Below are 16,380 nucleotides of genomic sequence, written 5' to 3' on the forward strand. Positions count from 1 at the left end.
GGCTATTTTGGAGGGCGGACAAAAGTGATCTATGAACTCCTCTTTCATCTTGGCCCATGTGGTGACTGATCCGGGAGGAAGTGACTTTAACCAATCCTTTGCAGCTCCTTTGAACGTGACTGGGAGCATGAAAAGAAGCTGGGTCTCGCGGGGGACATTCGGTACATTGAAGTAGTCGGCCGCATCATTCACTTCGTCCAAGTGTTTGTAGGCGTCTTCGTGATCCTTCCCATAAAAAGGAATCTCCTTGAGTTGAGTGAGAATATGGCCTTTTAGTTCGAAAGTGGCGGTTGCGGGAATTGCGGGCTGCACAAGTCCCGGGCCGGTGTCATCGTGCATCCTCTTCTTCCATTCCCCCATGGGGACTTCATCGATATTAGCCATAGTGGTGACTAAATCGTCTTCAAAATCGGAGTCGTGCTCGAATGTGGGTTCTTCTTCTTCCTCGGTCTCGTATTCGATATCTTCTTGAATTGGGTCTTCAATAGTCAAAGAGGCACTGGATGCTCCGGATTTGCTGCTCCTCTTCTTGCTGAACATGGACTTGAGGTTTTTGAGTGGCGATTTCTTTGAAGAAGCGGATTCTCCAATGGCTTTGCCTTTGCTCTTCCTTAGTGCGGATTTCGGGTCTTCAAGAGGGGGGACCAGAGGTGTATCAGATCCTCGGGTCATGAAACAACTGTAAATAAAATAGAAAAATGCGTAAAAGGAACAAAAATAAAATAAAATATTAAAACTGAAACAGCGATGTACTCGCCGAGTCGGCACGAGTGCACTCGGCGAGTTCAAGGCAAAAAACAGAAAATTTTTCTAGTTACTCTAAAAATGGAATTTTATTAAAACTAATTCTACTTACTGAATTGCTTCTTAAATAACTTTGTGTGAGATAAATCTCACACAAAGGATCGATTAAATTAGAATTTAATGTTAATTTTTAGAACCGTTCCTCGGCAACGGCGCCAAAAACTTGATGTGTGCAAACTCACTTAGTTTTAAACTTACTTTTAATTATCAAATAACACACAAAAGGCAGTGAACCTATCAATTGTGGTATAGTTAAATAAGCAGGGTATCGATCACAGGAAACGGCAAATTAAAATTAAAAACTAATTTTATCTAAGTTAATTAATAAGTAGGGGTTTTATCTAGTTTTACAAGACTAGAAACTTACTAACTATTACTTACTTAAAAACTAGAAAACAAAATACTAACTAGATTCAATAAATGGAAGGGAACTTCTCTTTAGTTCAACTTAGTTGATTCTATGGTTGATTTCAAGGTAATGGTGCAATGGATTAATTCTTTCGTTGGTTACCGATTCAAGTGATTAGATTCACATTCACTACACTAATCCTTAGCAAATAAACTAACTTAAACAATGGCTAGTTGTCTAATTTAATTAGATTTACTAGATTAATTATTCGGGTTAATTTAGACTTGGAATAGTTAACTAATTTATTCTTTTAATTAACTTCTTGTTTGATGGTCATCTTACAAGCTTGCACATGAATTTACTCAATTTTCTTATTAATTCTAGTTTCATATTCATTAATCCTAGACATATGGCATAGTGATCACATAGCATATGAGGTTAATAATCAATAGATGTTCATGCTAATCAATTATCTTCCTATTAACAGAAAATTAATTATTATTCACATACAAGGTTCTTTAGCAAGCTAAAATAACAAAAATTCACCAACTTAGAATTAATCCTACCAATCAATCAAACCATATTGTCAACTTTGTATCCCCAAACAGAAGTCTAAAGGTTTTAGCTCATAATTGAAGTAAATAACAGCAAACAAACAAAGTCAAATTGTTTAACCATAATGAAAAAACAAAAGAATAAGTGGAATGATGAAATTTTGCCTCAATTATTCTTTGAGATTGAATTCTAGCTTCTCTCGTCGTCTTCTAGGGTTTTTCTACCTTCTCAATCGCAGCTAAACTCTTCTGAATCATTCCAGAATTCCTCCCCATCGTTCTGAGGAGTTATCTCTATATATATGAATCGACTCGTCGAGTCAGGTGGCGACTCGTCGAGTCCATCTCTTAGTCCCCGTATTGTGATAAGTCTCTGGGATCCCGAGTCATTATCTTCTCGATTCTTCGATCAGACTCGCCGAGTAGTCGACCCTACTCGCCGAGTAGGTGTTATTTTTGGTGTTTTTCTTCTTTATTCCATTCTTGATCTCTCAACTGCTTCTCCCGCTTCCTTCTGCTTCCGAGCTTCATTTTTAGACTGAAAATATAATTCAAACACTTTTAAGTACCTTTTGTCCATAAAATGCAATAATTTAGATAATAAATGAATAAAAAATCTATACTTAATATGAACTAAATATGCACATATCAGTCACCAAACCTCTTTCTAAGCACAAGAGATACAAACGATAGAGTGGCGCTCGAATTAAACAGAACTAAAGTTGGAACACCGTTCACTAGGAACGTCGATATATAACAACAATTATATATAATAAGCATAAACCTCAAAGAAAATAATGAAAGGGGGAAGAAATACATACCCGTAACCACATTTAGAGCTATGCGAGTCTCCTCAACTGTCAAATGCAAAGCTCGATTCCTCACCACTGGCACCTCTGCCTTGCCTTGGTGGTCGTCGATAATCCTCAATATTGTCGAAACGGGTACTACCACCATTCCCCTACTGCCAAACTCAGAAAATCAGCCTTCTTGCGGCCCCTCTGATTACAATGAAAGCAAATCAAACCTGATCCCTTGGTAGTGGTGGTGGCAGTATAAGCCTTGCTGAAGTGACCAGTCTTGCGACACTTGAAGCAGCCAGAACCACCTGCCCGACAAGCTCCCTCATGCGTTCTGCCACACCGGCCATACCGACCCCAACCCTTTTAGCCCCTCAATCTCAAATCCATGACCTTGGGCTTCTTCCCCGATCCCTCCAATACATGTGCCTGAACCGGCTTCCTCTTCCTCACAGTCTCTAGATCAATCTCCTGCTCGCAAGCCCGAACTATCTTATCATCCAATGTCTTGCAACTAGACATACTCACAAACTCTTGTATCTCATCCTTCAACATATCATGGTACCAAGCTTTCTTCATCTCTTCGTCCACCACATACTGCATAACCAATAAGGCCCTATCACGGAACATGGCAATGATCTCCGCCACGGTCTTGCTAGTCTGGAGAAGGTCCTGAAACTCCCTCGTCAACTACTAAAGCTCAATCACGGGGGCAAATTCATCCCTGGATCTCATAACAAATTCATTCCAAGACATTGTCTCAACTGCCTCACCTCCCAAATCATAGTCCACCTCCTCCCAACAATCGTTGGCTCTGTCCTTTAGAAGACGGGATGCAAATCTGACCTTCGACCCCTCGGGGGTAGAAGCTAGTCTGGAAGGCGTTCCCGATGTCCATCAACCACTGTCTGCTAGTAATGTGTTCCTTTATTCCAAAGAACTGAGTAGTCCCACATGCACGAAACTCTCGGAAAGTCAGCGAGCATGCACCCACCATAGTCACCATCTCATTGTGAAATGTGCCTAGACGCTCATCCAAAATCTCCATGATACCCTCCTTGATCATACCAAAGATCACAAGAGTATGCTCCAAAATGTTGTGGGTAATCTCATATGAAATGAACTCCCGCATTTGATCATCTAAGGGTCCGGCTCCAGAGCTCGAACCCAATCACCAGGACCTGAACGACCTTGAGTGACCACCATAATAAAAATAAACCATACAAAGTTACAAACCCTCAGGAAAACACTCGAAGAATCTAACACCAAGTGGGTCCTTTAGTATCCTCGTGACTCCCTTGACTCGAGTACGGATCTTGTGTTTCCATTACTACAGACCTAATACTACCTTTCACTCTTATCCGTACTTTCTTCAAGAGTCGTCCTGATTCCCCTAAGTGACTCCCTAAACAATGTATATGCTAACTCTAACACTCTTCATGGGTTTTCTTAAGATTCCCTTCCCGCAACTATCCTCCATCAGCTACAGAAGAAACCCCCACTAACACCCACTAAGTACCTTACGAATATAATTACATGCCACAAACATTAGATACTTCTTCAACTGCAAGGTATCATACTACAATGGTTGGAATCAAACAAGAGTTGCGCAATAGAGTTAAACCTAAACTTATCTAATTTTGGCAACATGTAACCTAACATATTTGCTTGATAGTCAGCTAGCACTAGAAGTGGTTCCTAAAAGCACAAAGCAAGCAACATTCGAGCATCGAGTTCTAACCAAATCACTGTCTAACGGGTTATCCTAACATATCATCATTAATCCATACTAGCATGCAGTTCTAAGGGCTCATACAGTAAGCATACAAGGCATCTCTCCTATCATACAAATCCTAAGCAGATGCTTAGCCCTAATCTAGCATGTTACTCACATATTCACATACTGAATCAAACAAACATGTATGTGTATTTAGGGAACACTTATTTGAGCTTGGCCGATTGCATGCATCACACCCTTTTTTTATAGTAGTAAATGTCATCCTTTTAGAAAATCATTTCTTTATGAAAAACTTACCAAATCCTTAGTTTGAGTTCAGACACAATCGAGAGTGTGTTTGAATCCCGCAAACCAAGGCTATGATACCAACTTGTAACATCCCAAAAATCACGAATAAAAAATTATCATTATTAAGTCAACCAAAATCCATCAAATATTCATATCAACCATAAAAAGGTATGCCAATGTAAAAATAGTTATCATAGTACAATCCTAAAATCATAAATATGATAAACATGGGTGGATGCATTACGATCAGGTTGGTTCATTCCCCTTCGAGCTGGAAGTACCTGAAACATAAACTTAAACCATAAGTACAAAGCTTAGTGAGTTTACCCAAAATACCACATACCATACATCTAATGGGCCTCTCCTAACATCCATCATGCCTCCCCCGAAATTGGGCCCTGCCCAGTAAATATATGTATGTAACATGATATGGGCCCCACCCAGTAAATATATGTCTGTAAAATGAGATGGGCCCCACCCAATACACACATCAGGCCCCGCCTAGCATCGGGCCCCGCCTGGTATACATACAAACACATATAATACATGCAAGAGTCACACAGATAGCTAACATTCTAATAAAAATAATCAATGGGTCGGCATTGTTGCCTTAGACCGCCAAAACACTATGAGAAGACTTACCTTAATCAAATGATGAACAATCACACACACACACACACAGGTTGCTGCTACAATGGCTCCTTAAGTGACACATTCAAACTAACCCTAATAAATAATCAGGGTAATAACCCTTAATAAGTGGCCCAAATTATCACCTAACATGTTAAGGGTAAAAGACCTTTTTACCCTTCTCTCAAGTGACCCATCTAACCAATGACCCAAGCCCTAAAGATCCAAAGCCCAAGAAAGGCACAAAAACCCAAAGCCCACAAATGACCTAAGAGACCTTCTGGTGAGTACGTCGTGCATACCACCATTACGCGCCGCGTACAAACCTTAACATCAAGGGTAAAAGAACGGGTTTTGAATGCATTACATTGAGCACATTACCCTAAGCGTACACATATGTATGCCCCACGTACTCCCTTGATGGCCAATATTCACATTAAGCACTTACTGCCTTAAGTCATCAACTTGAAACCTTTGCATGGCTCAAATAGGACCAACACCCATTTTTAACATTCTAACTTCATATTATGACCATCAACTCATGCATGGTTGAGCAAAATCTATCAAGATGCTATTTTTATTAATTAGGGACCTCAAAACATCAAAATCTACTATCCTAAGCTTCTAGAGTAACTTATATTCACATGAATGAACCCAAGGGACCAAAATATGCCAAAAAACCTAAACTAACTAGATCTAAGATGTGAATCAACAAGGTTGAGACTTTATGCCTTTAGAAGAATGGTTAAGGTGAGCAAGGTATGGGTCTATAAGCTTCAAATCAACAAGTGCTTCTCCAAAGGGTTCTTCTTTCTTCATGATGTACAAAAAACACACTAAAACACACAAAATGCTCAATACTCTCCAAAAAGGAGCTAGGGTTTCGTGGGAACTGCTTTGGGATGAAGGAGGCTGAGGGTAGAAGAGGGTTAAGGTTATAAGGAACTTAAATAGGGTCCAAACCCTAAATTTTATAGTTTGTCACTGACTCGAGTACACCCTGTGTACCATAGGTATGCCCAATATACTAGGGGGAAAACCCGTGTCCAAGCTTCGACAAGGTACACCCCACATGCACACATAGGGCCGGCCCAAGGGGTGTTCAAGGTGTGCTTAAGAACAAGGCCTACTAAAATCTAGGGCCCATTTTTTGTTCCAGATTTTATATTAGGGTATTTTCAGTTTTTTGGCCATGTACGTTGTATCAAGAGATAAAGGAAATGATGCAGGGGCAGCGAGAATTAGAAATTAGATGAGTGGGAATCATAAACGTTTGGGAAAAGGGAACGATGTTTTGGTTCTTGATAATGATGATTACGATTTAGGCACCGAGAAGACAAGAACAAGTTGACGATGGCTAGCAGCAACGGTGTTCTACTCCACAATCCTCGATAATAAGAAGGATATAACTCAATCAAAGCATTCAATTTATCTTTCTTTCTTCTTAATTCCTTGTTCATAAATCTTAAAAAATTAGTGATTCGGAATTCAGAGCCAAGCTTCAAAAATCTAAAGCAAACTGAAATCAGAAGTGAGGTTTCAAAAATCAGAATCTTGGATCAGGTCTAGGGACGAAAATCAAAAGGTCTTATACATTTTTTATCTATCAGGTATATTTCTTATGTTTAGAAGTATTTATTTATTCTTTCTAATTATTGTTTTCTTGAACTCAAAAAATTGAAGAAATAATCAGCCCACTGATCTAACTTTGAGTTTTAGAACTTTTTGATTTAAGATTTTCTTGAAGTTTAAAAAATCAAAGGTATTGTACATTTTTGTTATCAATCCGATAGACTGATACGTTTCTTATATTGTGTAGAAGTAAACTAGACTTTTTTTTTTTCATTCTTACTGTTTTATGTTGTCTGGAATTCATAAGAATTGATGGAACAATTTGTCCATTTTCAATCCAACTTTAAGGTTTAGAGGTTTCTAATTTTAGATATGTTTGCACTATTGAAAGTTAGAAGGTAGGTTTTTGTTTTTCGTTTGTGATTATAAGATTCTAATTTCATTTGTTTTTTTAGAGGACAGAGGTGTTATAGTTTGCATTTGAGTTTCAATGATTAAAAGAATGATGGTTGTTTTGGTGTAGAAGCAAATTTATTTTTTGTGTATTTATATTGAGTGAAATGTTAATTTATGTGGAGTACTTGGCAATAGAATATGAAAAAATATAATTGGTTTGCTTAAATTTTAGGTTTTCTATGTTTTAGGGCCTATATTTTGTTAAATTGCACAGGGTCTTCGAAATCTCGGGGCCGGCCCTGACTCACATAATAGGCCACAAAACAAAATAATTAAATACTTTGGCGGCGTTTGGTTCACATAATGTTTTTGAAGGAATTGGAATCTGTTCAGGAATTGGAATCTGTCTTGAATTGGAATCCAATTCAATATGTTGTTTGGTTACCCGTAAATGGAATTTGAATTCAATTTTATATTTTGTTTGGTTGGCGAAAAATAGAATTGTAATAGTGTAAAATAACATAACTATCCTTCTTGGTTTTTGGTTACTTTTACTTTGTTTTATAATTATATGTAAAGATATATTTATAAATTATAAAAATAGTAAATGGTTGTGGTGGCGGCGGCGATGGTAGTGGTGATGGCGGCAATGTATGGTGGTAACGAAGGTGGAGGTGGTGGTGGTAGTGGTATCACTAGTGTTGATGGTAGAGGCAGTTGTGGTTGCGGCGGTGGGTGTTAGTGGTGGCGGTGGTGGTGGTGGTCCGGTGGGTCTAGGTGGTGGCGACGATGGTGGTAGTGGTGGTGGCATTAGAGGTGGTGGTGTTGATGATAGAGTTAGTAGTAACAACGATAGAGGTAGGGTGGTGGTAACTGAGGTTATAGGTGGTGCTGGTAGTGGTAGTGATGGTGACGGTGGTGGTGGTAGTGGTGTCGGCGATGGTGGTGGTGGTAACGGAAGCGGTGGTAGTGGTCGATGGTGGTGGCGAAGGTGGCTGTGGTGGGTGGTAGTGGGCAGTGGTGGCGAATGTTGTGGTGGAGGTGGTCGCGAGTAGTGACGGAGGTTTTTCATATTTATTGTTAAAAACGAAATGAGTAATATGATAATCTTTAACATTTCCACTTGAAGAAATTTGAATTTCCTCGTTTTTTAGATGAAATTTGTTTTCCCTCAATGAAAGGAAAGTTTGACACATTTAGGAATCCAATTCCTTCTCAAAACTTGAATCAAACATAGGAAAGTGATGAAATTAAATTCAAATTCCTTCTGATTCCAACAAACCAAACGACCCCTTTGAATTTAAGAAATTACCTGGAAATCGGGCGTTACAATTTTGAAGATGATTTTACTTATCAATACAAGATTTTTGGCTTGAACGAATTGGTGGGAAATAGATTTTTATATATCAGTGGATATAAGTTTCAAATATATAAAACTTACGTTTCTCCTAATCTTTCTGTCATTAAAATCTTCATTCAAAGTATTATGTTTATATTTATTTATATATAAGAGTACATTAATAAAATAGAAGTTGGTAAATTAATATTTGAAATTCGATGAATATATTTAACTGTTTGAAAAGTTTGTCTAAAACATTTTACGATGAGTTGACAGAGTTGTTACGTTTTGGAAATTTTAAAGTACCAATGATGTATAAGGAAATTACATTTTTATCATATTTCCGTTTATTAATTCCAAAGATTGATCATAAGGAATTAAAGTGTCAATAAGTTTTATCAATTCCAAAGATTGATAAGTGCGAGTTCTTCTAGACAATAAGGTTTCTTACTTACAAACGTCGTATTCTTTTTTCTTGTATTTTTTTTTTTTTTTTGAATGGCGTATTCTTTTATATAATGAAAGTCGGTACATTTTGCGGTTTGGGCTGTAACGGGACTTTAATAGATCCCTATCTTCGTTAAAGAAGAATATCTATTGATCGTACAATATTGCAGTGCACTGTATGTGGTGGTTTGATTGTCAAAAGCCGACTATAATGTTGTGTCATTAGTACAAAATCTATTTTTTTGGTACAATAGTAGCTTAAAACATCACCATTAAAACATTTTTGCATCAATAAATCAAAAAATAGCACCGTTTAAAGTATTTGTTGGTGTGGTTTTCTTTTAACCGTAGTAAAAGGCATAAAGACGCATTTATTGGTGCATTACTTCAAAAATACACCATTAAATCAATAGAAACCGGACCAATAAATCATGTGAAACCGAACCATATAATCGTCCTTCTAAAAATTTTGTTCAAAATTTTCATTTCGCATGAGATCCCTCCAAATTTACATATATGCCTCCTAAATCTTCCCTCTTGATTCTAATATAAATCTAAGCACAAGCATCTTGATTCACATAACTGCTCACTTTCCGACTACGCTTGCTATTTGTTTGTCATGGAATATATCTAACTTTTTGTTGATTCATGATTTTTGTCGTTTGTTTGTAGTTTTCTATCAAAATCTACCCTTGTTCATGCAAGTGATCCTACCATAGGTAAAAGTTTACCATTTTTGAGCATTTTGTGCATATTGATGGAATCTAATGTATTTATGGTGTTCTTTTCACATGTTTTACCAAAATCCACTGCTTGCTCATGTAGATAATCCACTCGCAAGTAAAAGTTTTGAAGTTTTGAAGTTTTGAGTAATGGGTGATCTTGTTATGTGTATATTTTATGTATCTTTTGGTTGATCGCCACTCATTTATCAGGAAAAATGGATAATAAGATTAAAAACTTTTGAAACACACATTTGAAAAAGAAGTTGATTTCTTTGATTCAGATAGGTTACATGTTATGTATCTTATTTTTCCAAATTGTTGATTTTGACGTTGCTAATTGTCTTTTAATTGCTAATTAATATTAAATTTACATCGATGTACATAAAATCATAGACTTACAAGACCTTGTTAAGAAAAAAAAAAAAGGATGTTACATAATAAGTTTATATTTCGTAGTTATACAGAGGGCCTATTCCAGGCCATCTGATGTGTTTTAAAGGGGATATGTGAGAATTCTTACCTAGGTATTTATTTACGATTTAAACTTCTTTCTTTTTTTGGAAATAAAAATTTCTTTCTTTTTTTGGAAACTAAGTAATCTAACTACAATTTAGTATGTATTAGAAAAAAATACTAAAAAATGTTTTGGAAAAAATAACCATTTAGTCCCAAATAAACATTTTGGAATGAGAAAAAACATTTTGTTATATATATATATATATATATATATATATATATATATATATATATATATATATATATATATATATATATATATATATATATATATTTCAGACTGATATTCCAGAATTCCGGACCAATATTCCGTAATTTCGGACCAACATTCCGCATCCCGTACAAAAATTTCGGAGTTCGGGAAAAAAAAATCTGGAATTCCAAAAAAAAGTCAGAAATCGGATAAATAATTCTGGAATTTCAAGAAAAATATTCATTTTTTACTTTAATCTAACAAAAAGTTAAACAAACATAGTAAAAAAATTCATTTTATACTTTAATCTAACAAAATAAGACATTTTGATTGAAAAACGGTGATATTAAACACTTTGAAATAGACATTTCGAACACTATAGGGAGATTTCTTTGAAAAAATTTTGAAAAAAAGCCAAAAAAAAAAATCCCGAATTTGAAAATCAGGTCCAGGTAGCATCCGAAAATAAGTTGTCATTTTTCAAAAATAGATAAATTTTTCAAAAATAAAATCAGTTATAAATTATAATGCTTAGTTTACTCATGTTCCTCTTTTTGGCAAGTTTGAATATATATATATATATATATATATATATATATATATATATATATATATATATATATATATATATATATATATATATATATATATATATATACTATAACAGCCTGGAATCCAGGTAAGCTTTGTGATCCTTCTATTTTGGAGAATTGTCAGTTTTGGCCCTTAAAGTTGTATACGAGATTGGTGCGTACGCTGGGCGTACTGAGATGTACGCCGCGCGTACTCTCGCGCTTAATTTGAACGCGGACTCGCCCGGGTACGCTGGGCATACCCAGGGGTTACGCTGGTCGTAGTGAGCCCAGATGCAAATCCTAAATTTCGGGCTTGTGTGCTATAAAAGGAACATGTAGTCCTTTGTCCTAGCCACCATACGCCCTTGAGTGAGTCCTTAGAGAGCTGAGATCTGTGCTTTAGCTTGTAAGTGTGTTTTTGAGCTTGAAGTTACCTTTTCAAGATAAAGAAGGAGAAGAAGGAGCCATTGTTGGAGCTAAAAGTTGAAGAACAAGTGTAGATCCGAGTTCTACAGTGGTTGGAGATCACTTCTGAGGTAAAATGCTCAAAGCTTTCCTTGTTCTTCATGAGTTTTTCTTTTTGGACCATTTTTAGGGTTTTTGGTTCAAAGTTGGAGACTTTATGTGCAAAGAGTCTCCATGAGTTTAGATCTGACCTTTTCTAGTGTATATTGTGTTAAGGATTCATAAAAATCCAGTCTTGGACGTAGATCTTGTGTCATGCATGAGTTATAGTCTCATTATGGAAAGAGGAAAGGTGTTTTGAGGTCAAAGTGACCTTTACAGCCATGCAAAGGCTTAAAGGATTCAACTTTATGGATTAAGTCATGTTAGAAGGGTCAGATCTGAATTTTGGATGAAAATCTTAACTGTTTAAGACCTAAATGAGTTGGATGAGGAAGTTGGGTATTACGCTGGGCATAATCCCAGTACGCTCGGCGTAAGGGGCCGTGTACCCCGATTCTGTGAAGGCTCTGGGTACGCCCAGCGTACACGTTTGGTACGTGCAGCGTAACCCGGAGGGTTGACTTTTGTTGACTTTTAGGGTTTGGTCAACTTTAGTGTATTTGAGCCAAGTAAGGGGTAAAACGGTCTTTTACCTCTCCTGAGAGTGATTAGAGGAAATGGTCTAGCCTTGGGAATTATGTTGATGATAAGTGATTATTTCATATGATTAGGAGGAGGCTAGGTCTTATTTCTCTGAGTTTGAGATTTCCGAGTTACCGAGTTACACGAGGTGAGTCTTCTCACTATACGTTACCTAGAGTGGTATTATATGTTGACTAGAGGGTCTTATGTGTTATGTATGAGATTATGTGCTATGTGTTATATGTATGTTGTATGATGTTATAGACCGGACCGGAGGGTCCAACGATACAGACTGGCCGGAGGGTCCAACGAGCTATGAACGGACCAGAGGGTCCAACGAGCCACGGGACTGGAGGGTCCCACTGAGACACATCGACCGGAGGGTCGTATTATAGCCTCGATTGGTGTATGAGTTGTATGCGGTATTTAGGGGAACTCACTATGCATTTATGCTTACAGTTGTTGTGTTATGTGTTTCAGGTACTAGCGAAGACCGTGGAAAGGCGTCGGCGTGACCCGTACACACTAGAGAGAGGATTTGATTTGGTGATCTTGGGATATACTATGATTTGATAATTATTGTTGGATACTAGTTGTGAGACTCATATATTACATGACTTTATCAAAAAAATATATACAAACATGAAGATCTAACAATGTAGAAATTTAAATTTATAAGAAAAAAAAGAAAAATATTTAATTGTTAAAATTGAAATGCTTATTTATCTTTTAAATTTAAACTAATAATTTAAATAAATAAACAACTAAAATAATCGGATTTAATTTAGAAATTTAGATATTATAAGAAAAGTTGTATTAATGAGTTAGATATATATTTCTTATTCCATTTATTACATTTAAGTATTACATGAAATTTAATAAAATGAACAAAAACCACAAAATGAGACTTGGATATAATTTAATTTAAATTTACCATAAAATGACATGTGACATAATGCATAAAAAGATGACAAATGGCAAAATTATTTTCATTTATTAGGTAACATATATATATATATATATATATATATATATATATATATATATATATATATATATATATATATATATATATATATATATATATATATATATATATTAGTTGTGAAACTCATGTGTTACATGAGTTAATTTAAAAAAAAAAAGTTGAATACAAATGTCAAAATATTTGAGAAGTTTGAATTTATAAGAAAATAAGAAAAATAATGATTTATTATAATGAAAATGTTTTTTTATCTTTTAAATTTAAACAAATAATTTAAATAGAAAAAAGAAACTAATGAGGTTTAATTTTGGGAATTTTGAAATTAATTAAAAGGTAAGTGTATTAGTGAAATTAATATCCATTTATTACTACATTTATTGCAATTATTACATTAACATATTATGTGAAATTTAATCAAATAGAAAAACTCATAAATTGACATGTGGAAAAAAAAATTAATTCAAAATAACCACAAAATGACATTTGACAAATTGAATGAGAATGTGACAACTAGCAAAAAACATTCATTTATTAAAGAGGATATATATATATATATATATATATATATATATATATATATATATATATATATATATATATGACTAGGTTAATATGTTTCTTGTATTTATTGTATGCTAGAATGCACCAATAGAAATTTTGTAAAATTAAATTATTATTTAATTAAATAAAAATAGATACTAAATGATATCCACAATTATATGTACATTATACGATATCCATAATTATAATTCTCTTTTTATGGAAACTAATTAAATTTGTCACTAATGTCAGCAATAACATTCTTTCAGATTGAATTCGTATCTAGGTTTTTATGTATGGGTTTGTGTTTTGTTTCAGTACTCACTCACTTAAAATACAATAAAATTGCATTGAATATAACACCCTTAAACCATCGGGTTGGAATACCCCATGCCCTCAACCATCAGGATGGAATGCCAACATACTATGGGTCTAGTCATCCTCGAGATGGAATACCCCAGGCCACAACCATCGGGTTGGAATGCCCACATACTATGAGTTCAATCATCCTTAGGATGGAATACTCATGCCCCACAACCATCGGGTTGGAATGCCTAGGTCTGTTGGCTCTCGCACAAAGCGGATAAGCCTTAACCACCAATCAAACATGTGCACATATATCAGATAATCACATAACAATCTATAGACAAATAAAACGATCTAACGGATCATAATAGCATAATAACATCCTATTTACCAGGATACAGATCTAACAGATCATACTAGCATAACATATCAGGATAGCAATCCAAAAAGGGTCGGCCTTGGTGCCTTAGACCCTGGAGTATAGTGAGGAAAACTCACCTCATAACTGTCAAACTGTAGTGATAAGGTCAAACTGTTGAATCACAGCCACAAACTCCACCACCTATATCCACCATAAAACAACTTCCATAAATTCCCAATTTACTAAAATGCCCCCAGAAGTCAAACTGGTCAACGCTTGGTCAAAGTCAAAGCCAAAGCCAACGGTCAAATTCAACAGTCCATGTTGACCCAATTCATCGAGTGCAAGTCACTGGCTCGTTGAGTCCTTCTAGAAATCGAGAAATCACAAAAACCCTAGTTGACTCGCCGAGTTTCCAGACAACTCGCCGAGTCCATGCGTGTCCAAAATGTCGGGAAAAACCCTAACTGACTCATCAAGTCCTATTAGTGACTCGTCGAGTTCATGCAGAATCAAATACGGGCAAATCTTCATCCGAATCGTCGAGTCAGTTATGCAACTCATCGAGTTCATGCAGCCCATTTCTTATCCAGACGTTTTTAACCACCCCAAAGCTCCATATTGTAGATCCAACTTCCTAAGACATAGATTCCACGTAAAGTTGCAAACTTTACGTGCATGCAAGGTCTTAAAGGCTTAGAACACTAACACCAAGTTTAGAATGAGGTTAGGGCATGGTGAGGGGTTCCTATGAGATAAAGTTGATAGCTTTATGAGTTTGAGACCTGGAGGAGTCTAGATCTGAAGTTGCAACTTTTGATCATGGCTAATACCCAAAATGGCTCACATAAATGCTAAAGATGGCCTCAAACCCAACCATGAAAAGATTTAGCTAAAAATAAGCCAAGGTAACGACTAGTTACCTTCAAAATGATGCCAAGATGAAGTAGAGTCAGATCCACAAGCTCCTCTATGCTCCAAGCTCTGTATACTCCAAGCATTTTTCTCTAAACACACCAAAAGAACTCTTTAATCCTCACAAACACTCAAGAACAATGTCAATAGAGATTATGGTTCCTTCTGGCCGTCAAGGGGTGATAAGGGACGGGAGGTAAGGACTTAAGGTCCTTTAAATAGGGTGCAAACCCTAAAAATTAGGGTTTCATCCCCCAGCTCCTATTCGTCGAGTTCGGGTCCTTCGACTCGTCAAGTAGGTCTAATAATCCACGCAGGCCAACCCGCCTCTACACGACGAGTTGCGGCAACCAACTTGTCGAGTAGGTTCATAACATGTACGAAATGCTTTAAAACTCATACCTACGAGTCGGGGTGTTACATGGAATATGAAGAACGGGAGTGTATTCTACTAGAATACACACTTATTCTGCTAGAATACACTCTCATTCTTCTAAATACGAATTTATTCTGAAAAAAAAATATATAATTGTTAACATTAATGAAAAATTCAATTTGTTTCCATAAAAGGAGAATTATAACTTTGGATATCGTTTAATATACATATAATTATGGAAATCATTTAATATTTATCTTTATTTGATTAAATAATTATTTAATATTTAATAAATTTTTATTAGTGCAAATTTAGCACACAACAGATGTGAGAAACATTTGAATCTACCTTTATATCTCTACTCTAATAAATGAAGGTTTAGTTGTCACGTGTCACATTCTTATTCAATTTGCCAAATGTCGTTTTTTTTGTTATTTTGAATTAATTTGTTTCCACATGTCATTTTATTGGCTTTTTATTTTATTAAATTTCACATAATATTTTAATGTAATAATTACAATAAATATAGTAATAAATAAATAAAAATTTCATTAATGGATTTACCTTCTAATTTCAAAATTCTCAAATTAAAGCTTATTAATTTCTTTTGTTTATTTATTTAAATTTAAAATATAAAAAAAACATTTTAATTCTAAAAATGCATTATTTTTCTTATTTTCTAATAAATTTAAATTTCTCAAATATTTAGACTTTTATATCTAACATTTTTTTTAAAATTAACACATGGAATACATGGGTCGCAAAACTATTATATATATATATATATATATATATATATATATATATATATATATATATATATATATATATATATATATATATATATATATATATATATATATATATATATATATATATCTC

General features: G+C 35.1%; 1 protein-coding gene across 1 annotated transcript; it reads left to right on the forward strand.

Moving 5' to 3' along the window:
* Positions 1–7,835: 7,835 nt before the first annotated feature.
* Positions 7,836–8,186, forward strand: LOC111881824 (glycine-rich cell wall structural protein 1.8-like). Its single transcript, XM_023878214.1, has one exon. It carries the CDS (start codon positions 7,836–7,838, stop codon positions 8,184–8,186), a length of 351 nt encoding a protein of 116 aa, XP_023733982.1.
* Positions 8,187–16,380: the final 8,194 nt, after the last annotated feature.

This window comes from Lactuca sativa, chromosome 5 (genome assembly GCF_002870075.4).
Source record: "Lactuca sativa cultivar Salinas chromosome 5, Lsat_Salinas_v11, whole genome shotgun sequence".
In the NCBI taxonomy this organism is placed as follows: Eukaryota; Viridiplantae; Streptophyta; class Magnoliopsida; order Asterales; family Asteraceae; genus Lactuca; species Lactuca sativa.